The 27236-nt window shown below is 40.3% G+C and overlaps 1 protein-coding gene across 2 annotated transcripts; it reads left to right on the top strand.

Annotated features, from left to right (window-relative positions):
- Tmem39a (transmembrane protein 39A) lies at positions 1-24511 on the top strand. Of its 2 annotated transcripts, none has more exons than XM_008842885.3 (9): positions 1-158; positions 1543-1727; positions 5600-5822; positions 8908-8991; positions 13467-13621; positions 17019-17361; positions 18336-18523; positions 20420-20540; positions 24038-24511. In XM_008842885.3, the coding sequence occupies exons 2-9, from the start codon at positions 1615-1617 to the stop codon at positions 24269-24271; spliced, it is 1461 nt and encodes a 486-aa protein (XP_008841107.1). In that variant the 5' UTR covers positions 1-158; positions 1543-1614; the 3' UTR covers positions 24272-24511. The 2 variants fall into 2 exon arrangements, with proteins under 2 accessions (XP_008841107.1, XP_008841108.1); XM_008842886.3 differs by having other exon boundaries at positions 42-207.
- Positions 24512-27236: the final 2725 nt, after the last annotated feature.

Here is a 27236-nt window from a genome sequence, read left to right as displayed (position 1 = left end):
TTCCGGGGGCCAGGACGGCGCGGAGCTTGCGTCATCACCGTGCGCTGCCACGTCTGCTCAGCTCCGGGGCGATGGAGGCTGAGGATGAGTGGTGATGGGGTCAGGCTCTGCTTCTGGCTTTAGGTCGAATCCCGGCACTGACTCCGGGTGTGGGTCTGGTAAGCGAGAGACCGGACACGTCTTCTCCATTCTCCGGTCCGGGACCGTGTGCGTCCAGGGAGCTGGTTTGGAGCGCTTTCAGGGAGGGAGGGAGTTCTGGTGCTCGGGTCCGGTCTGTGAAGCCACGGCCACCTCCTCCCAGGGATCCCGTCCCGCAGTCAGCCTCTTCCCTGCATATTGCTGACTTGCCTCGCTGTCCTGTTGTTTTCCGCGTGCCTCGACCCGCTCGGGTGCCCGGCGGAGACCCCTTTGTCGTTCTCTCTTAGGGGCTAGTCTATTCAAGTTTGTGTTCTCTCGCCTCCCATCCCCTTAGCCCCATCCCACGCTCTTCGTTCCGCGTTTTGCCACTCACTTTTCTCTCTGCTTTTTTAATCAGCTGCTTTTGTCTCTAACAGTTTGAATTCTCTGTCCCGCCTGGCGTTTGTTAGTTAGGCTGATAGGGAACATCGGATCTGTCTGCAGTACCGTTTTGAAAATCGGGGTTTTTCCAGTATGTAATTTCCAGAGTATTTTTAGTAAAAATTTAGGAAATATTTGGCATGTATTGGTGGAACCATGGTATTTGCCTACATTGAGGAAAACAGCTCTTTTTTTCAATGGAGATCTTTGTTGCCTTTTAATCTTGCAGTTTCATTAATTTCTAAGCGGTTTTCCATTAGTTTTTCCGGAATGGGAATTCACTTGCCTGCCTTTATGTGTTTATCTGAGACAGGGTCTAGGTAGCTCAGACTGCCCAGGCTCTTTCCTACCTCAGTCTCCAAAGGGCTGGGATTACAGGTCTTGGGCCACTACCTCTGAGAACTGTCTTTTTGGTATTTTCACCATAACAATGGAGATACCACTTGAACAGTTTTACTATATTTTTGTTTAAAAGGCCTGGTGTCCTTTCATCTTTCTTTGTCAGTTATAAAATGCCCCTGATTAACAAGGAACATTTTTCCTGATTGGGGGGATGGGAAACCCCTCTGGTTAAATGACTTAGTTAAGGTCAGATGATACCAGACACCCTGATAACTATTTTGGACACTATATTTCGCATGACTTTAACATGAAGTATTGAATTGAATTGAAAATGAGTAAGTTCTGGTGTTTCTTGTAAACTTCCACCTGCTTGTAATGTTTCATATGGTACTAAATCAGTAACAAATTCCACATGTGTGAGTTGCCTAATGGTGAACAAAGCTTAGGTCAGAATTTAGGCCTCTGACCCTTTAGAGTCGCTGCAGTCATTTCCATAGAATAAAGTAGGCAATAGATACTAGAAGCATTTGTTCAAAAAATGTGGTTTTTACAAGATCTGCTCACTTAGTTTTTCTGGCTGGTTGTTACATTGCCTTTAAAAACAGTTAACTGACTTTTAATTTTTTGTCTTTTATTATTCAGAGTTGAAATAGGTTGACAGCCATTAGCCTGGGTTGCAACTGCTTGGCACTGGAAGCCGACTGGTTCCTGGACATGCCCAGTAGAAGGAGGGGTCCTAGTCGGCAGCAGCTAAGCCGTTCAGCTTTACCTTCTATACAGACTTTGGTTGGTGGGGGCTGTGGCAATGGAACAGGCTTGAGAAACAGGTAATGAAGAAATAAAGTCTATGAATAGTAATTTACAGAATTACATTTGTAATGCTCAATTGTCAATAAGACTGAGTCATTTTTTTCACATACTTGCTTATCAAACTTTGTTTTTGACACTGAAGTAGAAACCCTGTCTTTGAAGGCTAAAAGTGTAGTATTTTGGAGTACTTTATAGGTAGAAAGAACATAAGGGAACTACAAGATGGAAGCAGTCCGATTCATACTTAATGGCTGATGCTCCAAATTGTAGTCACCACTTTTTTAGCTGTTACAAAGAAATGAATGAAGGTACAAAACAAATGTTAGTTTATCCACTTAGAGCTGCCTTTTGTTTGTTTGTCTTGCTCTGTGGCCCAGGTTGTCCTTGAACTTGAGGTGGTTTTCCTGCCTCAGACTTCCCAGTGCTAGGCTTCCAGGTGTGTGCCAACACATCCTATTACAAAGTTCTAAAATTGGGAGTCAGAGTGTATCAAGATATTTACTTATTTTTCATTTTTAATGGAGCTAAAGAGATGGCTCTGGTTTAAAGCACCTGCTGTTCTTGCTGAAGACCCAGGTTTGAATCCAGCACCCACGTGGCAGCTAACAGTGGTCTATAACTCCAGTTCCAGAGGATCTGATGCCCTCTTCTGTTTTCTGCAGATACTGCATGACATGGATGTGCTTACATACATGCAGGCATAACACTCGTACACATAATATGAAAATAAATTTTGGGGCTGGAGAGATGGCTCAGTGGTTAAGAACACTGACTGCTCTTGCAGAGGACCCGGGTTTGATTCCCATCACCCATATGGCGGCTATGAATCGTCCTTAACTCCAGTTCCAGGGGAAGTCAAAGCCCTCTTCTGACCTCTGAGGCATTGCATGACATGGGTGCACTCACATACATGTAGCCAATACACTCATATACATGAAATGAAAATAATAAAATACTAAAATTTTTTTTAAGTTCTAAAATTAAGAGTCCGCATCAAGACGTTTACTTGTTATTTTTCATTTTAAGTCCCGTGTATGTGTGTACATGCCTGATTTGGGGGGGGGGGGGCACAGGTGCACATGCGTGGAAGTCAGAGGACAGCTGTGAAGCCAGTTTTCTCCTTTCACGCTTTCTGATACGTATTGCCCAAGTGTATTTATTTTTTAAATATCTCAAATGTTTCAGTTTTGCCTAGTGCATAGTAATCATACATATATGGAATACAGTATAGTATATATAGTATATGGAATACAGTATAGTATTTTGATATATGTGTGCATTGTCTATTTTGGTTTTTTTTAATGTGTATGAGTGTATTGCCTGCACCTGTAAGTGCACATGTGTCATGCAATGCCCACAGAGATCTGAAGAGGGCATCAGATCCCCTGGTACTGTAGTTGTGGATATTTGTTAACCACCATGTGGATGCTGGGAATTGAACCCACATCCTCAGCAACAGCAGCCAACGCTCTTAACCACTGAGTCTTTTCTCCAGCCCATTATTTTGGTTTTTAGGAACTTTGATCATATTCCCTTTCAAGTATTCAACTTTATATAAGTGGAGAGGACTTGATCTTATAGATCCTTTTTATACAAGAATTCTTTCATTTTTCCTTCTGAAGTTCTAAATCACTGTATTTGACCTCTGTCTCTTGCTTTCTGTCTTAAAGTTTAGAAGCTAAAACTGGAGTACCACAAGTAGACATTTTTGTACTAAAACTTTGAATATCTGTTTTAAAATCCAATATTTTATTGGCATGCTCCCCTCCCCCCTTGACTGAAGGATAATGAGAATTTTTCTTTCATTTAGATTAGAGGCTCCTAGTTTTCTAGTGTATTATTAGCATTTAAAAATATTTTATTTTTATTAGTTCTATTTTATTTTATGTGTATGAATGTATTGCCTGCATGCATGTAAGTGTACCCGTGTCATACAGTGCCCATGGAGATCAGAAGAAGGCGTTGGATCCCCTGGAATTGAAATTTGGATGGTTGTCAGCAGCCATGTGGGTGCTCAGATTTGAACACCAGTGCTCTAAACCATTGAGCCATTTCTCCAGCCCCCATCATCAGCATTTTTAATTTCAACATCTTAAGACTAACTGAAGTGAGACTTAATCCTTTACATTCACATTATGTTCTTCACTATTCAGAATGAATAAAGTTCATTTTTCCATGAATTCCGTAAAGTAATATTACCAGTGCTAGAATTCTGTCTTTGGAAATTTTAGAGTAGAGTAGTAACACTAAATTATTCCTTCTCATAGTATCAAAACCAAGCTTCTTTTCCTTTGTGTGAACAGTAGTAGACCCCTAGATCTCTGTGACTATTCCCAAACATATTTGCAATAGGAAAATTTATTTTCTATCCCTGTCTTATCACTTTGGATAACTGAGTTCTTTCTGGCCTGTAAGCAAGCACAAAAGGAAGAACAAGATGATGGGAACTAAGTTCTAACTTTTGTTTGTATTTCAAAAGATGTTTCTTTTTCACGACTCTACTGGCCTGTTGCTTTCTTAAATGTATATATCTTCAGTAAAATGTTTTTTTTATTTTTAGGGTTATGATTTAGTAGCCAAGACATAAATCTAAAAAATTATACAGTAAGTGTGGCTGGTTAGCTCAGTTGGTTAGAGCATGGTGCTAAGGAGACCGTGTCTCAAAAAGACCAAAAAAAAAAATTATACAGTATGAAAAGCATAATAGTAAAGGCATAGTTTAACTATGGTGGTGGCACAGAAGAAAGATGTATAGGTTTGAGTTAGAGTAAACTTCTTAGACACCCCGCCCAAGTGGGAAGGGCATGAATGTGCCATGGCACACATGTGGGAGTCTGAGGACAGTTTGTGGGAGTGGCTCTTGTACCACATGGGTCCAGAGATTGAATTTAGGTAATAAGATTTGGCCGTAGGTACCTGTACCTTCTGAGCCATCTTTTCTTTATATTGGTGATTCTGGAGATCCAACCTAGGCTCTTGCACATTTTAGGCTAGTGCTCTGTCACTTAGGTAAACCCCCAGCCCCCTAAAAGTCATAAAGAATGAATAAGAAAATGCCTACAAAAATTTTGTCAGTAACTGTGTATGTGAGAAGTTAGGGAAGGTGATTATGGAGGGCATTTACATAGAAGAATAATACGTATGTTCCAGACAGCAAATGGCATGCAGGTAGAGAAATGTTGCAGGTAGAGAAATGACTTGTAGTAAGGCCACTTTAAGCACAGGGCCTCATATGACTTACTAAAACAGTTTGCCTGTTATCCCATTGGCCATGGAGAACTGTTTTAAAAGGTCTTAGGTAAGATAGTAATACTATCAGAATTTTACTTTAGAAAGATCTCTGAATGCAAGTTTAGAGGGTTTAATGAAGGTAGAGTTGAGGGTTATGCAGTAATTTAGGTGAAAGTTAGTAAATGGCTGAACCTCTAAGATAGTACATGGAGAGAAGATGAGGGTGAGTTTGATAAAGTGGAACTCATCCCTTTAAGATAGGGTGATTGAATATGAGGAGGCAGATGAGAAGTTCTAGGTTAGGTTTCTGATTTGGGCAGCCAATGGGGAAAGCCATGAATTAGTGTCAGGATTATGGGGTGGGGTGGCATAGATATCCACTAAGCAACTGGATACTGAGACTAAAACTCAGGGAGGGCTCTATGGAGAGAAATGTTAGTCTTCCATATCCAGGAGATAATGGCAGGAGATAATGGCAGGCATGACTATCTTAGATCACTGATGCAATGTATAGAGAAGAGAAGAAAAAGAGAATTTCAGAGTGGAGCCTTGGGGAAAGCCAGCAGTTTGGGGTAGGTGGAAAGGGTAGCAGGGGCTGTTTATACTGTGTGACACTGAAGACTGTTACCCTTTGAGTTAATTGTGATTTCTCTTTCAGGAATGGTAGTGCTATTGGCCTTGCAGTCCCACCTATCACAGCCTTAATCACCCCAGGTCCTGTTCGTCATTGCCAAATTCCTGACCTACCCGTGGATGGGAGCCTGCTCTTTGAATTTCTTTTCTTCATCTACCTGCTGATTGTTCTGTTTATTCAGTACATCAACATCTATAAGACTGTGTGGTGGTACCCTTACAGTCATCCTGCATCTTGCACTTTACTGGTGAGTCTCATACCTTTAAGTTCTTTATGTCAGTAGGCAAGAAAGCAACTGGTAGAAATCCAAGTGTAGAAATGTTTTTTCTTTTTCTCTTTTTTTTAGGAGGGGGTGCTTGAGTCTCAGGTAGCACAGGTTAGTCTTGAACTCAGTTGTAGCCAAGGATGACCTTGAATTGCCGATCCTCCTAGTCCCTCCAGAGCCACTAGGATTATAGGAGCACACTACACACTGGACTTTATTCATTTACTTTTGAGGCAGAATCTCACTCTGTAGCCCTGGCTGGCCTGGTACTCATTATGTAGACAAGGCTAGTCTTGAACCTGTATAGATCCACCTACCTCTGCCTCCCCAGTGCTACGATTAAAGGCATATGTCACCACATCCTATAGAAACTTTTCCCTTATGATTTTTCTTCTAATAGAGTTTTACTACCAAACCTCAGATTATTTTCAGAAATAAAATGTCCTAAGATTGTTAAAATATAAATATTACAAGAGGAACTAAAAATATAAGTCAAAATGAAGGAAATGTTTAATAATTTTTATAAAAACACCAGAGAGTTTTTCATATTTAGTTTTCTCTATACCATGTTAAATGTGTTGTGTCAGGTGTTGTTATAATTAAATTCCAGCAGCTTTACCCTTTTCTTTTCGGTATGGTGGGAATCAAACCTAGGGCCTCATGCATGCTACACAAGCACTTGAGTACCAGCGTTACCTTTTTTTTCCTTATGTGAATGAATGTTTCGCCTGCATGTATGTAAATGCACCGTGTGTGCAATGCCCGTGGAGATCAGAAGAGGGTGTAGCCCTTGGAGCTGTAGTTAAAGCCTCCATGTGGGTGCTGGGAACCAAACCTGAGTCCTCTGCAGGAGCAGCCGGTGCTCGCAGTTGCTGAGTCATCTCTTTAGCCTCCTGACTACCTTTTAAAGGTTAAATTAGGATAATGATAACTTTTGTAACAAACCCAAAACTATGTAATGTTTCTAACACATGACAGTCCAAGGCAGTTGTCCTGGTTGGCAGAAGTTCTTCCATATGGTCAGTCAGAGGACCTAGGTTGGTGGAGACGTCTGTCTTTTAACATGTGACTTCAACAGTAGACGTAGTTCAGCCCTGTCATCCAGAAATGGGGGGCGGGGGGGAAGCACATTAGAAAATATAAAGGAGAATTTTCTTTTTAAATTATTATTATTATTATTATTGAATCAGTCTCATTCCTGGCTAGCCTCAAACTGATTGTGTACCAAGGATGATGTTGAACTTCTAATCCTCCTGCCCCCATCTCTTCAGAGCTGGGACTGCAAGTGCCCAGTTTATGAAGTGCTGGGGACGGAACCCGGGGCTTCCTGCATTCTAGGCAAGCACTCTATCTCCTGAGCGTATCTTATGGGCCATGCCATCATTTCCACACATTCACTTCGAACTATGAGGGAGGCTAGAAAGCATACAAGTACATGTGCTTGTAATAAGAAAAAAATTGCATTCTGTTAAAAAATGAAATTGAGCTGGGAACTAGCTCTCCTTGCTGAGGCACATAAAAGCATATTGTAGCTGTTCCCTTCCCCATATTTAGGAGAGTGGTGGTAATCTTGAAGCAGGAAACATTCTCTATAAATAGTTATGTAAAATGTCCATAAGGCTAGTCTCATGACTTGACATGCGTGTGTTTGATATACATGTGCCCAGGGTAAGGGACACTTTTGTTCTGTTCATTAATATGTATTTAAGACTGTAAAAGACTTTAAAACTTTATCAGATGCATGAATATAGGAAAGAAATGAGGATCTAGATCTTAGATAGTATGGGAATTTTTAAATTTTAAATATTTGTATCACTTGGTTGTTTTCGGAATTAACTGTTAAGACTCTTTCCAGATTGACCATCTATATTTAATATCATGATGAGAAATTTTTAAAATTAAGAATTGTAATGAGTTGGTGTCAAATCTTGTGGGTGTTTAAAATATTTTTTTCTCCCTAACTGGATTATGAGTTTATTGAGTGTAAGAACTATGTACTTCATCCATCTTTGGCTAAGTAGTTTTCCCTAAGGAAGCTGGGAAAGGAGCCGTAGCGATGAGTCAGTGCCCTGTTAACTTCTTCCTGTGATGGCAGAGGAGCAACAACTGACCTCTGCCATCCTGTTTCCCTCTCAAACCACAGCACAGAGTAAGATTCAGGAGATCTGAAGCTTTTGCTCTTGCCATCAGCACTGGTCCTCAGTGTCAGGAAGAATACGTGCCATGTAGATACATATTCATCAAATTAATTAATCAAGAAATTCAAATAGATTTTTGGGAAGCAATTGTAAAAACTTAACTGATTTTTTGACCATTGAAATTAAAATATATCCCAATTTAATTGGTTCCTAAGATACTGTTAACTAAAGATTCCATTTTACTTATTGTCATAGTAATACCTACAGACTTAGAGGAAACTGTAGGTGGGCATCCAAGTAATGCTATTTTATGAAAGAGATCAGCTCTAAAGCATATTTCTAAATCAGTTAGAGAAAGACTGAGTATAGTGGGCACACTAGGTAGTTGAGAGTTCAGTAATGGATGCTCAGTTAGAATAACCCATGTTTGAACAAAGATAGCAACAGTAGTAACTCCTAAAAACTATGAATCCCGGCTGATCTATTAAATTGGACACTTTATAAATGTGGCAGCTTACATGAATTATTTTTGTCATAATTTTGTAGGTTATTACTTCTTAACTCTAAGCTGTAATCTTTTCTTCCTCCCTCCCTCCCTCCCTCCCCTCCCTCTCCTCTTTATTGGGATAATGTCTTGTTATATAGATGAGGCATGCACAACGAAGCTCAACTTTTTTCTTTTTACTAAAGTTAAAAAAAAAAAAACAGGAATGTATTTTTAGATACTTATTTAGTGTTTGGAAAGTTCTAGCAGTTGGTCATGAAAAGAGACTAGAATGTGGGCAGTCTCTTCAGGGTGTCTGAACCCCCATGCTCTGTAAGGGTAGTGTTTTCAGAAGACCTGGCAGGAGCACACTGCTATTCCTGTAGTAGCCCTCACTGGATACATTTGGCATGTCTTCTGACACAGTTCCTTGTTTCTCTTACAGAATTTTCATCTCATTGATTATCACTTGGCAGCATTCATCACAGTGATGCTTGCGAGAAGGCTCGTGTGGGCCCTCATTTCAGAGGTATACTGGCTCATTCATGAACTTCGTTAACCCGTGACTGGAAGTAGTTATAGAATGGGGTCAGACTGAAAATGGGAAATGACCAAATATAATTTGAATACAACTATAAATTCTCTTCTATATGAATTGTGCTAGTACTTTAAAAAAGGGTTTCTTGCAGTATAAAAATTCAATGTGAAATAATTGAGACATTAGAAATCTAATTTTTAGGATTGTGGGAGAAGAGCTTATTTTTGTTTTTAAAATTTTTAATTTTTATTTTATGTGTATGAGTGTTTTGCCTGCTTGTATTGTAAGTGTACCCCATGTGTGCAGTGCCCACAGAGATGAGAAGTGGGCGTCAGATCTCCTAGAACTGGAGTTACAGAGGGTTGTTAGCTTTCATGTGGGTACTGGGAGCTGAACCTGGGTTCTGTGCAAGAGCAACCAGTGGAAGAGCTTATTTTTTTGGTCTTTTAGAGACAAGGTCTCCCTGTAGGCCCAGCTGTCCTCAAACTTGCTATGTAGACCAGGCTGGCCTCAAACTCACAGAGATCCACCTGCCTCTGCCTCCCAAGTGCTGGGATTAAAGGGATGTGCCACCACGCCTGGCTGGAAGTTTTTTTTTTTTTGGTCTTTTTGAGACAGGATCTCCCTGTAACCCTAGCTGTCTTGGATTCACCATGGAGACCGGGCTGGCCTCAAACTCACAGAGATCCGCCTGCCTCTGCCTCCCAAGTGCTAGGATTGAAGGGATGCGCCACCATGCCTGGCATGGAAGAGCTTATTTTTAACTTGCAGTTTTTTAGCGCAGTCTAAAGTTCTATTTAAAACAAGGTGAATTTTATGAAGCTATTAATATGAAAAGTTACTTGTATATATAAATTTGAGTCTGAAATACTAGGTTTCAGGTAACACTCATTTGAAATGATTTTTTGAGACAGGGTCTCCCTGTAGCCCCAGCTGGCCAAGCTGGCCTTGAACTCACAGAGATCTGCCTGCTTTTGCCTCCTGAGTGCTGGGATTAAAGGCGCCACCACACCGGGCTTCATTTGAAATGATTTATAGACCTTTTGTGAAATTTCCTAAAGAGAAACCTTGGAATTTATAGTTTTTAAAAGACAATGCTAAATTTTGCAGTGACTTAATTTTAGATTAGAACTTAATTTAGTGGACAGAGGAAGAAAAAATTGGAACATTAAATGATCTTTTTAATTTAAAAGTTGTTGATAGAATTGATCACTGGTATCATTTTTCCTATCTTTGTAAGACTTGGTGAAGAAGGAAAATATGCTTTCATAAATTTTCCTATCATTTTAACTTGTAAATGATGGCAAAACCAAAAAATGGTAACATATTTAAAATGCCTAATGATTTTTATCTTGGAAGTTATATTTCAGTGTAAAATTTTAAGTGAATATTTGCTAAAATCATAAGTAACTGAGAGAATCAACTTCCTTTTTTTTAAAGATTTATTTTCTTTTTTATGTGTATGTGTGTGTCTGTGTGAGTATATGCCTCATGTGTGTAGGTGCCCATGGAGGCCAGAAGAGGGGTCAGATCCTTTAGAGTTGGAGCTTCAGTTGGTTGTGAACTGCCTGATGTGGGTGCTGGCAGTCAAGCTCAGGTCCTCTGGAAGGAGCTACAAGTGTTCTTAACCACTGAGCCATCCCCTACTGTTTCTTGTAGAGCATACATAAAAATGTCTTTGCCAGGTGTGGTGGCGCACGCCTTTAATTCTAGCACTTGGGAGGTAGAGGCAGGTGGATCTTTGTGAGTTTGAGGCCAGCCTGATCTACATAATGAGTTCCAGGACAGCTGGGGCTACAGGGAGATCCTGTCTCAAAAAGACAAATAAATAAATAAATAGGTTAACTTAGTGATGTATTAATTATGTAGTTAATAAAAGTTGTTTACAAAGGAAAAAGCTAGATGTCTGCCCCCTCAAAAAGGAAACTGTGTCCTCTGGGGAACTAGTCAGTGCTCACTCACTCAGCTGTTATTTTGATATATCACAGTGAAAGATTTATCGTCCTCTTTTTTTTTTTTTTTTTTTAAAAAAAAAAAAAAAAAAAAAAAAAAAAAAAAAAAGTCTTTGTGTCAGTTCTAACTCCAGGGACTGAATTTCTGTGAACAGAGTAGTTGAATTTAACTGCAAAGCAGTCGTAGTAGTAGGATTGCTTTATTATTATTTTTTTCACCGCAGGAAAAACTATCAGTAACCCTTCACCGAAGTTCAGTTCCAGGTGATAAAAGTAGATGCTGAGGTTGGTGTGGTGGCACACGCCTGAAGTCTCAGCACTTGGAAAGTGAAGGCAGGATGATCAGTAGCTCAAGACTAGACTCACTGCATAGTGAATTCGAGGCCAGCCTGGGCTACATAAGACCCTGACTCAAAACAAACATATAAAAATAGATGCTTCTTGTTTTTCTAGTGCTAGATATAGAACCCATAGCCTCTCACCAGTGCTAGGCAGTTGCTGTGCCACTGAGCTGTATTCCTAAGTTCTCTTTTTACTTGTAATTTTGAGGTAGTGTCCTGCTGGATCACCTATACTGGCCTTGAACTCACTCTATAGTCCAGGCAAGCCTTGAACTTTCTTTCTGCCTCAACCTCCCCAGTAATTAAGATTATATATCTGTGCCACCAGGCCTGGCCTAGATGCCCCTCCCTGACCCCATACCTTCTTTTTTCTTTTCTTTTTATATTTATTTTTATGTGTATGAGTGTATTGCCTGCATGTATGTGAGTGCACCTGTGTCGTGCAATGCCGCGGAGGTCAGAAGAGGGCCTCGGATTCCCCTGGAACTGGAGTTAAGGACGGTTTGTAGCCACCATGTGGGTGCTGGGAATCGAACCTGGGTCATCTGCAAGAGCAGTCAGTGCTCTTAACTGCTGAGCCATCTCTCCAGCCCCACCTTCTTTTTTCTTATTGGATGCTTAATTTTGATATACTAGAAAAGAGCTTATAGAGTAACTCAGTAGTCTTTTTTTGTTTCAAACTCGAGAATGAGTTTAGCTCTTCAGTTACATAGAAATTATAATTGTCAAATGGGCGTGGTAATGCACGCCTATAATCCCAGTACTGGGGAGGTAGAGGCAAAGAAGATCAGTAGTAAATCTGTCCTTGGGTACAGAGTGAATGTGAGACCAGCCTAGGCTACATGAGACCCTGTTTCAAAAAAAGAAAAAAAAGGTACCTATGTATGTCAGCTTGGTTTTGTCTTGTTTTTGTTTAAACTCTTTGTACAAAAACTGGCATTTCTACTTTGTTGCTGCAAGGACTAAAACTCACTACTATTTCTCTTACTGACGATGTAATAATTATCTTTTTCATAATCCTAGTTATATACATTAACTGTTTTCAAAGCAATTCTTACTAGAAACCGAATGCTAAATTTAAACAGATTTTTAATTCAAGCCTGAAATGGGTCTGCTGGTTTCCTCTACAGTTTGCGTATGGTGTCTTTAATACTTGATTTTGGAAAAACATGATATTTAAAGCTTCAATTTATCTGTCTGAGACAGTGTCTTCCTGTACCCCAGCTAGCCTGGAACTCACTATGTAGACTAGCCTGGCCTTGAACTCAGAGACATCTGCCTGCCTCTGCCTCCCAAGTGCTAGCTTCAACTTTTGACAAGTATAACTTTTACTATATGTAGTCAATTTCAAATATTTGTGATTAAAGAATATTTGAGCACCTATGATAATATAGGAATCTATCAAAGAAGGTATTATTTTTGTGAAACTTCAGTAACTTATTAAACATTAACTCAGAAAAATTTCAGAGATTTTTTTAGATTAGTGCCTCTTTTTCTTTTTTGTGGCACTGGGGGTTGAACCAAGTTCTCACCTGTTTTCACTTTTTATTTTGAGAACAGTCTCACTAAGTTGACCAGGCTGGCTCTTTTTTTTCTTTTTTGTGGCACTGGGGGTTGAATCAAAGTTCTCACCTGTTTTCACTTTATATTTTGAGAACAGTCTCACTAAGTTGACCAGGCTGGCTGTGAACTCATCCTGTAGCTCAGTCAGGCCTTCAACTTGTAATCCACTTGCCTTAGCTGCCTAAGTAGCTAGGATTACAGTTTTTGCCACAAGAACCAACTCCTTACCATCTTTATACACATAAATGTCACCTAGGAGGTTGTTAAAATACAGATTCCTGGGTTCAGAATTTTGTTGCATATTTCTAGACAGGAAAATTGTTAGGTGTTGATATGTTCAGTGAGCAGTGTGGTGATCCTGATTACTGGCAGTTACCAACAAGTGGTAATTGGACAAACTTACAGGAGGTCTATATGAGGGAATATGCGGTACCAGGAGGAAATAACTGTGCCTAGAGAATTTTCAGCTGTTAGGAAGGTAACGTAGGCTGTGGTGACTTTTTGTTAAAGGCACATTTTGTTTCCACTCAATCTAGTAAGTTCTTACTTGGCAGCACATTGCTTCTGAGGACGACTGTAAAACTTTCTTTTGGTGCTTACCCCCTTCCAGGCCACAAAGGCAGGTGCAGCATCTATGATTCACTACACGGCTCTGATACTGGCCCGGTTGGTGCTACTTACTCTGTGTGGATGGGTGCTTTGCTGGACCCTGGTCAATCTCTTCCGAAGCCATTCAGTCCTCAATCTCCTTTTCCTTGGCTACCCGTGAGTACTTTAGTTTTACGTATTATAGCAAATCTTTAGAAGTTATTTGGGTCATATGAATTATATCATAAAAGAGGAAAAAAATGAAATTCTTCATATATAAACTAAGAAGTCAGGGAAATTGGAAAGCCAATGGATGATTGTGTAATTTGTTTTATGAACTAGGGTAGTTGGGAAAGCAGGTTTTATAAACCAAGACCATTCTGGAAAGTCCGAACTCCATGGCTGTCATACCAGTGAAGAGTATTTTAATTATCTCTGCTCACCTAGTAAAGGCCTCTAATGGCTAGCAAAGTTTTTAATTTAGGCATATAAAGAAGCTCATTCGTGGGTTCCACACCTCACAAAGCAATAATAGGCATGTAATGTAAGCACATTTTAGGTTTAAATGTATTTACTTTCTTTGTTTTGAAACTTTTATAATCTACCCTTTGTGTAGGTTTCAACTTAAATATGAGAAATTTAAAATACTGAATTATGAGAAGAACCACATCTTTCTTCTCCTATTAAATTCATAGTTTTTAAAAACATCCTCCCCATTTCTGCCCTTCAGTTCTCAGAAGCTTCTTGGTACATTAGTCCAAACTGAACAATTGTGCCTCTTAAACATGTCTTAAACGTGGCCCTTGCTCTGCTTGATTTCTGTGTTCTGAACCTCTTTCTGATCATGGGAAATCTGTTCTTGCTCTTCTTCATTTAATTTTTTCCTTGTAGCTAGAATAATTTTCATCTGCTTAGATGAGGTAGTAATGCTTATAATTCTAACACTTGAAGGATGGAAGCAGGAGGATCAGTTCAAGATATCCTCTGAAACATAGTTTGAGGCCAGCTTGGACTACAGGAAACTCTGTCTTTTAAAAGGGGAAGCAGTTTAATCATGCTACTGGCCTTCTTTAAAACCCATTAATAAATCATGTCTTTATCTTACAAAGCCTTATATGGTCTCCTGTTCCACTTTTCTACTTCCTCCTGTTTTCCCCTGTATCAGTTATTTATTGCCACAGTAATCCACCACAAAGCCATACTAGCCTGCCACAATATATATTTACTGTGCATGTGTTGGGGTTAGCTGGAAGTCAGGAGGCTCTCCTGGGATTGACCGGTGCCAGAACAACTAGGCTTTGTTCCCCATGCCTCTCATCTAGCCCAGATATGGTCACATGAACTTGGCAGAGGATCAGGAGCTGTGCAAGCTCATTTCAAGTTTCTGATTGCACTATGTTGTCTTATTGGCTCAAACAGGCCACAGTTCAGCATGAGGAAGGGGTTGATCGCTTTACCCACAGGATGAGGCTATGCAGCCCCACAGGGAAGGATGAGACTACAAGGAAGACTGAAGACTCATATTTTGCACACTGTAGCCCCTTGTCATCACTCCTGGCTGTTTACGGTTCAGCAATATTGAACTTCTTGAAACTACCCACCACAGTTTTGCACATGAGGGTTTTTGTTTGTTTTGGTGTTTTGAGATAAGATTTCACTCTGGAGTCAAGGCTGGTCTCAAACTCTTGGCAGTATTCCTGCCTTAGTCTCCCAGGGGCACAAGTGAATTTTCTGCCTGATACTTGTGTCTCTTCTGGAACCCATCCTTCCAAGGGCATATTCACGGTGGATTATGGAGCCCTACTCACCATTCTCTTACTTAGTAACTAGCTTGCCCTCTGTAGAAAATTATGAATAAGTGTCATCTCTTAGCTTTGTTACTAAAATGAAATAAGTGACATGCTTTTTGTTATTTGTTATATCTGAATTTATGTCTGTGAAGTAGCCATTTTATTTACAATATCTAGGTCAGAGTGTGGAAGTCACAGAATAAGGACTTGGGGAAGTACTTAAAAAGTGTTTAAGGAATTAGCTATAAAATGTTAACATGAATGACTGAGGGGTGAGGGGTCTGTACACAGCTCATGGTAGATTATGTGCTTAGTGTATTCAAGGTCCCTGAATTTAATCCCTAGCATCAAAAAAAGTTTTCAAAACTCTCAAGAAATTCAGGGTTTTTTGTTGGTTTTTGTTGGTTTTTTGAGACAGGATGTCACCATATAGCCCTAGCTGGCCTGGAACTTGCTAAGTAGACCATCCTAGGCTGGCCTCAGTCTCACAGAGAGCTGCCTCCTCTGCCTCCTAAGTGCTGGGGTTACAGGTGTGTGCCACCACATCTGGTAAGAAGTTCACGTCTTTAACCAAGTAATGTTGCTTATAGAAACTTCTAGAGTTTTTTTCCTTAATTTATCAAATACTTATTGAGAGGCTATTCTACTTCATCCACTATTCCAAGCACTAAAGATACATCAATGAAATAAGCAGACCTAAATTGATTCATAGAGCTTAACTAGTAATGAGGGAAGGTAAACCAAGAAAATAATACCATCCCCAAGTAAAATATCTAATAAACACACAGGGAATGGTGAGAATCTGTGGAGAAAATGACAAGGAGATTGGGCAGGCAAGTTAGGGACTAAGTTAGCTACCTGGAACTCTGCATGGTTTGTGTTTCGCATACCATCCCCTCTTCTCTCAGTGTACTTGAAAGCTTAGTTCCTTTACCTGTGTGTACTGTATACACACTCCTCTCTGAACAATGCACCTAGCAACCTCCACCCCCTTCTTGCGTCAGGCAACACATATAGTGTATAAACAGTGGAATAAGTTTCTCCTCCCCTAACAACAGATTGAAATATATTTCCAGTGTATCTGGGAATGAGGACTGGAAAGGCCAATTTGGTCTGAACTGGTTTGGGGTGAATGGGCAAAACTGTGTCCTTTTAGCAAACTTTAGGAAAATCCTCTATTTACCACCTTCTGCCTGTGCATAATTGGGAGTGCCTACGATTATAATCAGACACACTAAAGGAAGGGACATGGACAGTAGGAAAATGATTATATGACCTAAAGTATCAACCAAAAGAGCGATCCACTTTCTCTGCACCCCTAGTAACTAAACTCCTTCTCTGGAATCTCATAAAAGGGAGCCCCAAACAATGATCTGGGTCCTTGAGTGTCTTCACTCAGGTGACACACTGCTATATTGGAATCAGTGGAATCTGACCTTTCTGTCACTTCTCTTTGAATAAACTTTTCTTTCTACTTTTGCAAATCAGTATGATTTGCGCTTTAAATAAGAGCCCAGGAACCTGGCCACACCCAGACCAGACCCTGACCACTGGTAACTATAAAATATGCATTCTGGAAAAATATGCACCCAATGAAAATGATTATTTCTAGGTGATTTTACTTTGTCATTGTGACTCAGTAGTTTCCTGTTCTATGGTGCGTGCGTACTGCTTTTGTGGAAAGCAAAGGCCCCTTGAGTTAGTTCCCTCTGGTAGACCCCATGACATTGATGTGCTCTTGGTGGGGTCTGTGGTTTCATTTCTGTGTTCACCTTGTGTTACAGGTTTGGCGTTTATGTTCCTCTCTGCTGTTTCCACCAGGATAGTAGAGCCCATCTTCTTCTCACAGACTATGTGGTTCAGCACCAAGCAGTAGAGGAAAGTGCTTCGAATATGGGTGGTTTGGCCAAATCCAAAGACTTCCTCTCCTTATTACTGGAGTCTCTGAAAGAACAATTTAATAATGCCACGCCCATCCCCACCCACAGCTGTCCACTATCTCCAGACCTCATTCGAAACGAAGTGGAATGTCTGAAAGCAGATTTCAACCACAGAATCAAGGAAGTTCTCTTCAACTCCCTCTTCAGTGCCTACTATGTTGCGTTTCTCCCGCTTTGTTTTGTGAAGGTAAGCACCGATCTTGCTTTATGCGCTCCCTGGATTTGTGTGTCAGTTACATAAACTGGGCATTTCTTGTTTAATTCCCCTTTTCTCTGTCTCCCCTTTGGCAGCCTGGATGGTGGAGTTCGGCTGCATCCGGAGTGCACTAATACCGCTCCTGGTTGGCGGATAGGTATTTCCGTATATGTGATGCACCCCGTGTGAAGGTAAGCACCGATCTTGCTTTATGCGCTCCCTGGATTTGTGTGTCAGTTACATAAACTGGGCATTTCTTGTTTAATTCCCCTTTTCTCTGTCTCCCCTTTGGCAGCCTGGATGGTGGAGTTCGGCTGCATCCGGAGTGCACTAATACCGCTCCTGGTTGGCGGATAGGTATTTCCGTATATGTGATGCACCCCGTGGTGGTCCCCCCTTTCTTCTTTTTTTTTTTTTTTCCTTTTTGTATTTTTTAAGTTTCTGGAAAGAATAAAAATTGTGCTTATAGTAGAATCATTACATAGCAGCTTGAGAGAACCAAGATCTCAATGAAATTCAGCTGACTGTGGTTGATACTGACAGGGCTATTGAGAGTCCTTGAACTTAATCTAACCTGTATCTAAACTTCAGTTTATTTCAATAGAAAAGATAAATAAATGGTCTGGATACCCCTCGGGCCAAAATCTTTTGGACATTGTGATGTCCTCCTTTCACTCATTCAGAAGCACTTCTGCAGCTGGACTGGCCCTTCAGAAGCACTCAGTTCTTCTAGAAAGGAGACGTTAAAACACAATTGCCTCTCCTTCCCAGCCCTAACTTGTACAGCAGAAAGTCAGGTTGAAGGACTTTGGAGGATTCTGCTCTTGACGTTTCTGCACGGACAGCAGGATGACCCGTGCATGTTGACTCAGTGTGGCATTTGTCTGCAGGGCGTACGTCCGCGCACCCTTCGCTGCCTCTGTTCATCGCCAGTGCATGGATCATTTCTCTTTGATCTCTTCCAGAGTACCCAGTATTACGACATGCGCTGGTCCTGTGAGCACCTCATTATGGTGTGGATCAATGCTTTTGTCATGCTCACCACGCAACTGCTACCATCCAAATACTGTGATTTGCTACATAAATCAGCTGCTCACCTGGGCAAGTGGCAGAAGCTGGAACATGGCTTCTACAGCAATGCTCCACAGCACATGTGAGTATGTTCAAGGGTAAACCATGTGCGCTTTTCTACGTGCTGCTGGTCGTGTTCATATGCTTTGTGTGTCACTCTTCTTGGCTTCGAGCATTGTCTGGTTTTTGTCTATACGGATGCTTGTCATCATGCTGAACAGAGTACAGGGCATTAACTCATCACCACCACCATCTCCAGCCCCCTCCCCAAGTGCATCCACATTTCAGCTGCCTGGTTACTCTAGAATATTCTGTACTCTGGAGTTCTCTTTCAGTTTTTACCATTTGCCCAAATCCTAACATACTTGGAGATTTTATATATATATGTATATATATATACACACACATATATGTATGTGTATACATACACATAATATATATAAATAAATAATTCTTTTTATAAGACTTGTCAGTTTGTTTTCCCATCTTCATTGTCACAGCTAGGTTGTTGTTAGCTGTTCATCTCACACTTGGAACAGCTGGAATTGGCTGCTTTTTTCGTTTCAAATACATGCAGATTTAATCTAGTAATTTTCCTTGTCTGTAATTCTTTCCTTTTTCTTCCTAATCTCTGTCCTGTTTCCCTGCTTCTCTGTACTTAAATGAGATCTGTCCCTGGCTCTCATTGTGCACCCTTATTAGTCATTTCTCTGCATGGCCCCTGTGATTCAAAATGCCTAACTTTCAAACCTTTCGTTCTGTCAGTTCTGAACCCATTGTCATACCTATCTCTCAAACCTGGACCATCTTCAAATATGGACCTCTTAACTTTCTTCCCTTTTATAATTTAAATAATTTCACAAATTCCATCTACCAGTATTTCCCCTCATTAAGTGGGACAGATGGAGGTGACCTTCCCTTCCCCTCTTCCCCTCAGTTCTCCCTTCAATTATCTGCCTTGATGTCTGATACAGATTAGCACAGGCCTTCAAGCCCAGGAACTGAAAGAGATTGGGCCAGGCTGAAAAGAAACCTGACTGTGGGCAAAGGACAGATTTCAATAAAAATTGAAAGTACAATCCACAGTACTAGTACTGTACATCTTCAGGCTACTGATGGCACATGGCCATGAGGTGTATCATCACTTAATGCTGGTAAGTGTGAGCAAGTCCGGTGGAACTTGTTCTGAACTGGGAAAGCTTCAGGGTTCTAGAATCATTTTTATTTTTAACATATCTAAACTGCTATCCCAGTTATTATCCTAGGAACTAACCTTTCCAAAATCAGGAAGTGATAAATTAACTTAGATTTAAGGAAAAAGTTTAATTTAAAGATCCCCATCCCACTGCAACTCCATTACATTGATGCTGGAAAAATTGTAGCTTTTTCTTTCCTAATTTCTTTTCCTCAGCAAAATCTCTGTAGAAATAAACCAATAAAGTAGTAAGGAGAAAAGTCTGTGTTAGTACCTTGTGTGTCTCTGTGTTCTACTATATAGCTTCTCACATCTGTGAGATATATTTGAATCATGTGATACGCAAACTCATCTTCTGTAGCTTTGAGGGGTGCAACTGTGTAGTAAATGTCTTCTAGTTTGGCAGTTTGTTAATTTCTCTTCTCTTACTGCCATCAGCTTTCTCTTCTTGTTTGTGTCCTCATTTCAACAGTAGACTGCTCGCTTGGATACAGATGACAGTCTACCTGCTTATACTCTGTTTTCAGGCCCATAGATGCCTGCTCATTCTTCTAAATCCTTCAGCACTGAGTTAGTTATCATCTTGTAGTTTGTAAACTGTGTAACAATGAAGTTACTACAACAAATCCTTTCTAACTCCTAGTTTGTCCATGGAATTACTATATTTTTAGGCAGATGAAGCCTTGAATGCCTAATCCCATCTCCCATAGAAATATAACTGGCCTTGCAAAACACTTCTCTGTAATTCTCAATATTCTAACGGTGCATTTCTTTCTCCCATAGTTGGTCAGAAAACACAATATGGCCTCAAGGGGTGTTGGTGCGGCACAGCAGATGTTTATATAGAGCCATGGGACCTTACAACGTGGCAGTGCCTTCAGATGTATCCCATGCTCGCTTTTATGCAAGTACCACTTACTTATTTTCAAACATAAATTTAGGAGTGTGAGGAGGCCATTCTGTATGTAAGTCCCTAGTGCATGGTAATTATTGCGATTACTGTAATAGTGCCTCTTGATTTTTGGAAATGCCTTCTGAAAGGCAGATTGAAATTTTTACACCATTATTCTATTGCTTGAAACAAATAGGCAATTCTATGACTTACTTTTTCACCTTACAATTCTATTGTATAAGTTTGGTTTATGACTTCCTTTTTCACCCTACGATTCTATTGTATAAGTGGTATCCTTATAGTATATTGTATTTGAGTGTGGTATGGTAGCATATGACTGTAACCCCAGCACTTGGGAAGTGGAGGCAGGAGGATCAAGAGCTCAAGAACAGTCTTGGCTATATGGAACCCTGTCAGAGAGAGAGAAAGAGAGAGAGAGAAAATATGAATGAATCTGCGTTAAAGTTAGTACTATTAAATAGAAATAAGTTTGTATCTAATTAATTTATAAATCTATAAAATAATATAGTAGTAATGTTTTCTTTTTTTGGGGTGCTTACTTGGATTTGAAAGAAATAAAATTCAAAAGAGGAAAAAGCAATAGACACTCATTAAGTCCGCTTGTGTCTCATTTGAATTTATGTGTTGAGTTGTGTTCTAATTAAGCTATCTGTTTTCTAGGAATTCTGGCTCTAAGAGCCAGAAATATTTACTTCTAAAGAAAGGGCAGCCGGCTGACCAGTGGGGGTAGGGACGAGGTATACCACAGAGGTTAATTCTTAGTCAAAATGTCCAGTGTGCAGTCCATTGCCTTTTATTCTATAATAAAATGGAATTGGAGGTCTTTCTTTGCTATAGTGTTCTCTCTTTCTCCCTGTCCTTCCCAGTTCTTTGCAAGGGTACTTGGAGTTTCTGGTTTTGGAAGGACCTTACATTTACCTGCTGGTAACTCACAAGGGGCAGGATGCAAATACTGTGTGGGAAGGGAGGAGTATGGGAGGAGCCTGGGGATATTGAGAGGGTCTTGAAAAAAGGAGATGACAGCAATCCCTCCACTCATGGGATTGCCTTAAGATGAGGAGTGGACTCAAGTTACAGCTACATAAGCATTTGATTTCTCCATAGGACATTGAATTCACTTAGCAAATTTTCTGGCGTATTCATTAATGAATTCTTTTGGTCTTTACTGTCTCATTAAGCCATAAGACCAGATATTTTATTATAATTTTTTTGCTTAAAAATTCAGTAGTTTTTGCTGGGTGTGGTGGCACATGCCTTTAATCCCAGCACTGGGAGGCATAGGCAGGTGAATCTCTGTGAGTTTGAGGCCAGCCTGGTCTACATTACATAGTGAGTTCCAGGACTGCTTGGGCTACAGGGAGACCCTGTCTCAATAAGACAAAAAAAGAAAAAAAAAAAAGCCCTAGTTTTCTTGTTTATGTTGGACAGCTAGTAAAGTAGAATCCATATAGGACAGATTGTCCAATTTGCTAATTTTTAAATAAGCAACTCAGTACTTCTCAAAAGTGGTCCTAGGGCCACCTTTTGTATATAAATTATCTGGCCCACTCTTACCAGTGATTGGGGCCCCTTTCCAAAACTTCTGCATTAGAATCCTTGGAGAATTCCAAGAATTTCTATCATTTGCAAACTTGAAATGATGCTTATGCAGATTGGAGTTTTGAGAATATCCAAACTAACTTAAAACCTGCCTGTTGGCCTGGAAAGGCAGCACTTGGGAAGTAGAGGTAAGAGGATCAAGAGTTCAAGGTCAGCCTTGGCTGTAGAATGAGACCCTATTCCCCAAAACCCCAGTAAACTAAGCTAACTAAAATCTGCCCATTACCAGTAGCTGTTATACTTTTAAAACATGTCTTTGGGACTGGAGAGATGGTTCAGCGGTTAAGAGCACTGGCTGCTTTTGCAGAGGACTCTGGTTCAGTTTCCAGCACCCATATGGCAGTTAACAGCCCACCATAACTCCAGTTTGAGGGGGATCCAATGCCCTCTTCTGATCTCCTCGGGCATTGCACAACATGGGTGGACATACATATGCAGACAATATACTTAAACACATAAAAATATTTAAAACTTGTCTTTACTTTTCTACTTAATCAGCTTCTAGGTTCCTGGTACATTTAACTACATGCTTTGCAATGGAATCCGAAATTGCTTTTCTTAATCCTTCTAGAACACTAAATCTGAGCCAGTTTTATACACAATATTGGTGGATATCATATAATAAAATCCAGGTTAAAGATTTTTCTTTCCCCATGAGGCCTTAAGGCCAAGACCCTGAGCACCCTTGAGAGTAGCCATGGCAGTTTATCTTCATTCTCAGATTTCAGCTCCTGAGATAGAAATTCCACCCAAATTAGTTGTTTTTAGATCTGATAAGCTACCATCGTCACAGTCTGTCTTCATCTGAATTTAGGACTAGACTGGTGAAGTTGAACATTATATAAGGTCGTTTTTGTAATCTGACCCGCATCTTTGTATTGAGAGTACCTTTTTTATTACTATGCTGGGATTTAGCCCCTTCAAGTGAAAAGTTTGAGGAGTGAAGATAGGATGCCCTATTTGTAGTCTGGTGCTAATACCTTCTCATTTCCTGTTTTCCTCTTTGCCTTGTCTTTGTATACCTGACTTCAGTATCCAGGGGGAAGGAACAGTAGTGAGGAGAAGTATATAGGGTCAAGGATTTTAGTCAGTGGCCAGAGTTGGGAAAGAGTTTAAGGACTTTTCCCTGCTCTCAGAAGGCTGAGGTGAGGCAAAGGGATTGTCAGTTTGAGACAGCCTGAACTATGTAACAAGACTCCTTTTCAACAACTTTTAATACTTATTTTCCCAAGCTTGTCTAGTGTTCATGTTTATGTCTTAGGTCAGCCCCTAAATTAAGACTGATTTACATGAGAGAGAGAGAGAGAGAGAGAGAGGACAGACAGACAGACAGACGCACACAGAGACAGTGACAGACTGTCTAGTCCCAGCCTGCCTGGAAGTTACTGTGGAACAGACTGGTCTCAATCTCACAGAGATCTGCCTGCCTCTGCCTCCTGAGGGCTGGGATTAAAGGTGTGTGTCACCACACCCAGCTAATTTTCATATTTTTAAATAATTACATAACTATGCACATTTCATCTTTAATTTGTGCACCAATATTTCCTATATGGTCCTTCACCCAGTCTTGTTGTAGATAAACATACTTTGGGCTATCTTAGATAAAATGTGACTATGATAAAATCTTAAGAAAAATTTTTATAGGTAGTATTGGGCATAATCCTTTTCTGCATCTTAGAAATACTAGAATAAAATTTATTTCATTATTCATGAGCAAAAAAGGAAAAAAGTTTTTAGATTTTTATAGCAAGAAATAGCCTGATTGCTACTCTCTAAGCAGATTTACTTATTGTACATGTGAACTTAAAAATATGAAATGGTTTTAGGAAAATGAAATCAGTAATAACTTCTTCCTATGAAATAACGTTTTGTTTTTAACTTCCTTACAGTTCCTGTTTCATCGCCCATTAAGGCTGTTAAACCTGCTTATCCTTATCGAGGGCAGTGTTGTCTTCTACCAGCTCTATTCCTTGCTCCGGTCAGAGAAGTGGAACCACACACTTTCCATGGCTCTCATCCTTTTCTGCAACTACTATGTTTTATTTAAGCTCCTCCGGGACAGAATAGTCTTAGGCAGGGCATATTCCTACCCCCTCAACAGTTACGAACTCAAGGCAAACTAAGCTGCGTCTCAGCTATGAGGGAGAACTCAGATAAAATATTTTCATACGATCTATTTTTTCCTTGCAATTTTTATAAATATTTAAGATATTTTATATTTTGTATACTATTGTGTTTTGAAAGTTGGGAAGGGTAAGGGATATTAAATGTATCCATAAACATCATGATGTGATCTTTCATGTTTTAGTATATTTGCGTAATATACGTGAGAGGATATCCCTGCAGTAAAAGATTGACTTGTTTGATGTCTCTGGAATAACTTGCACTTATGAACATCTCATATCACTTGACAGAGTATCTTTGGTGTGTCTTCTTTCTTTGCAGTCTTTCTCATTAGGTTTAGTTCTCACCTGGCCATAATTATTGTTGTGGAAAGGGAGATGAATGGAATTGCCTTCCAGCAACCAATCTCTCTAAACTCAGCTGGTATGTAGCAAAGAGTGGGTTTTAGTGGTGGGTGAGTGCTCTCTGTTGCCCTCTAGGAGGAAGCCTTTCAGAGCCAATGCTTTGCTTCTTTGTTTTTCTGATACTTTTGAATTAGCTGTGAACCTTTCTTAATCTTCACTACTTCTGTTTCCAAAGATTTCCCTTTTACTTAGTTGTGTGTGCTAATGCTTTTCAAAGACAGGAAGTCTTTAGTATGCCCACAGTCATGAAGGATCCATGGGAGAAGAAGAGTCTAAATGCCACTCAGATCACTAGAGCAAGAGCAATGCCCAAGTATCCAGAAGAAGGGGCCAGTCCTCACCTAAAGAACCTTGGATGCAGTCTAGCTGCCACTTGTCCAGGGAGACATTGTGTATTTCAGAAGTGAAATGCAAAAAGTTGCTGCTTGGTCCTCAGAATTTGATCTGTGTCCAAAATTTGTCTCTGTGTGTGTGTTTTAGTATTTTTTTCTTATGTGTATGAATGTGTTGCCCGCATGTATGTAGGTCCACCTATGTTGTACAGTGCCCACAGAAGAGAGAAGAGGGCACCGGATCACCTGGAACTGGAGTTATGGATGGTTGTTAGCCCCCACGTGGGTGCTGGGAATTGAACCCGGGTCCTCTGCAAGAGCAGCCCATGGTCTTCGCCGCTGAGCTAGCTCTCTAGCCCCCAAAATTTGTTTTAAAGTTCATATTCAATGGCTGGGGGTGCAGCTTGGTGGTAACATGCTTGCCATGCATGCACAAGACTTGGATTTATTCCCCAGCATTGCAAGAAATAAGTAAACTTCATACTTTAGAACCTTCATATTTGTGAGCATTAACTCTTTAGCGCATTATCGCCCATTCTTTTGGAAGGTGATGTAACTTCTGGGGCTTTGTTTTGGAGAACTGAAATAGACACTAGCCTCATGTTTTCTGTGCTGGGTTTAGCTTTTTACACTGATGTTTTGATGATGCCTGTGAAGCATAGTGACCAGTCATATCGTTTGCAAACTAGCTGTAAAAGCAATTCTTGCAGAACAGCTCCAAAAAGGTTTTCAGCAAAAGAAACAAATTTGAAGGAATAGGCATGTACATAGATACCCACCTTTATATTGCAACTAATTGCGGCTTCTCTAGTTTGATGTGTGTACTGCTTTTAAATTATTTGCCATTCAGTCTTTGCACATTCAACAAGTGTGTATGGTCTACCAGTGTACTATGTAGGCATTGAGGGTTAGCAATAAGAGGTGCAGAAGCTCACCTTGAAGGGAAGTGGTGACTCATTTAAGAAAAGGGTATATATAATATTTCATGGTGGTAGTGAGATGTGAGTAAAGAGAAAAAAAATGTGTGTGTGTGTGTGACAGAGAGAGAGAGAGAGAGAGAGAGAGAGAGAGAGAGAGAATGTCAGAGAACAATTTGGGAATTGATTCTCTTCTACCTTTATGTGAGTTTGTGGCTACAACTCAGGTTGTCAGGCTTGTGCTGCAAGTTCCTTTACCCACTGAGCCATTCCGCCAGCCTTAGGAGATGATTTTTCAGCAAAGAACAGACAAAGCAACATTTGAGCCATCTAAATGGCTTTAGTAAGAATTAAACATTTAATGTGTGTTTTTGTGCCACAGTGAATATGTAGATATCAGAAGACAACTTGGAGTCAGTTTTCCCACCATGTTGGTCCCAGAGAGAACATCCTGGCTTGGCAGCAAACACCTTTACCTATTGAGCTATCTCACCAGCCCAAGTATTTCATGTTACAGCAGCAAGTGCCTTCAGGTGGGAACAAGTTTGTATATTGGAAGAATAGAAAAGAAAAGGGTTGGGGGGAGGTGAATTGGCTTTCATGCTATTCAAAGTAGTTTAGCCTAACTGGTCTGGAAGAAGTGCAGGGAGCTGCTGTTTGGTGTGCTTTCCTTAGAATCTTGAAGGTGATACATGCTTTTCTTGGCTAACAATTTGGAGAAATTTCTTGATAGCTGAGCAAAATGGGAGGCATGAGCCTAAATAGAGATGCCCAAAAGGTCCCAGTTCTGCCAGCTGTGGTGGGACATGCCTGTGATACCAGTGCCCAGGAACTTGATGGAGGAGGATTTTTGAGTTTGAGGTCAGCTTAGGATGCATAGTGAGATCCTATCTCAGTAACAAGAAGCCCTGAGTTGGTTCTAGTGTACAGAAATAGCCCAGATAACTAAAGACAGATGGGTCTTAAAACATCATTCTACTTCTGCTGTGACCTAGCTTGGCTGAATCCTAAAAGTGTCACAAAATCAGATGCTAGGCAGGTTGACTGAATGGGCGTAATTACACCCAGTTTGGTGTAGACCTGTCTTCATAGTAGTACTTGGGCACTGAGGCAAAAGGATTGCAAGTTTGAGGCTATCCTGAGCATTACCACACTGGAAATAGTATACAAAAATCCAAGGTGTAGACCTGTTCTAGACACTAACATCATTAGTTTAACACCAGAAAGCTAGATTAGAGTAGATTACAAAAAGACTTGAATTTCACAGTAAGGAGCTTGGATTTTTATAAACTTTTTAGCCCATAGGTTCAC

This window comes from Nannospalax galili, unplaced genomic scaffold (genome assembly GCF_000622305.1).
Source record: "Nannospalax galili isolate Female #2095 unplaced genomic scaffold, S.galili_v1.0 scaffold18, whole genome shotgun sequence".
Taxonomy (NCBI): domain Eukaryota; kingdom Metazoa; phylum Chordata; class Mammalia; order Rodentia; family Spalacidae; genus Nannospalax; species Nannospalax galili.
The sequence above is the reverse complement of the archived record's forward strand: the minus strand, read 5'-3'. Positions and strand labels throughout refer to the sequence as shown.

Bases quoted from the DNA above. Each gene is read 5' to 3' on its own strand.
- Tmem39a (XM_008842885.3), top strand. From the start codon at position 1,615: ATGCCCAGTAGAAGGAGGGGTCCTAGTCGGCAGCAGCTAAGCCGTTCA. The intron at 8,992-13,466 runs GTATACTGGCTC...ACCCCCTTCCAG, and splicing joins TGTGGGCCCTCATTTCAGAG to GCCACAAAGGCAGGTGCAGC. The intron at 13,622-17,018 runs GTGAGTACTTTA...CTTGTGTTACAG, and splicing joins CTCCTTTTCCTTGGCTACCC to GTTTGGCGTTTATGTTCCTC.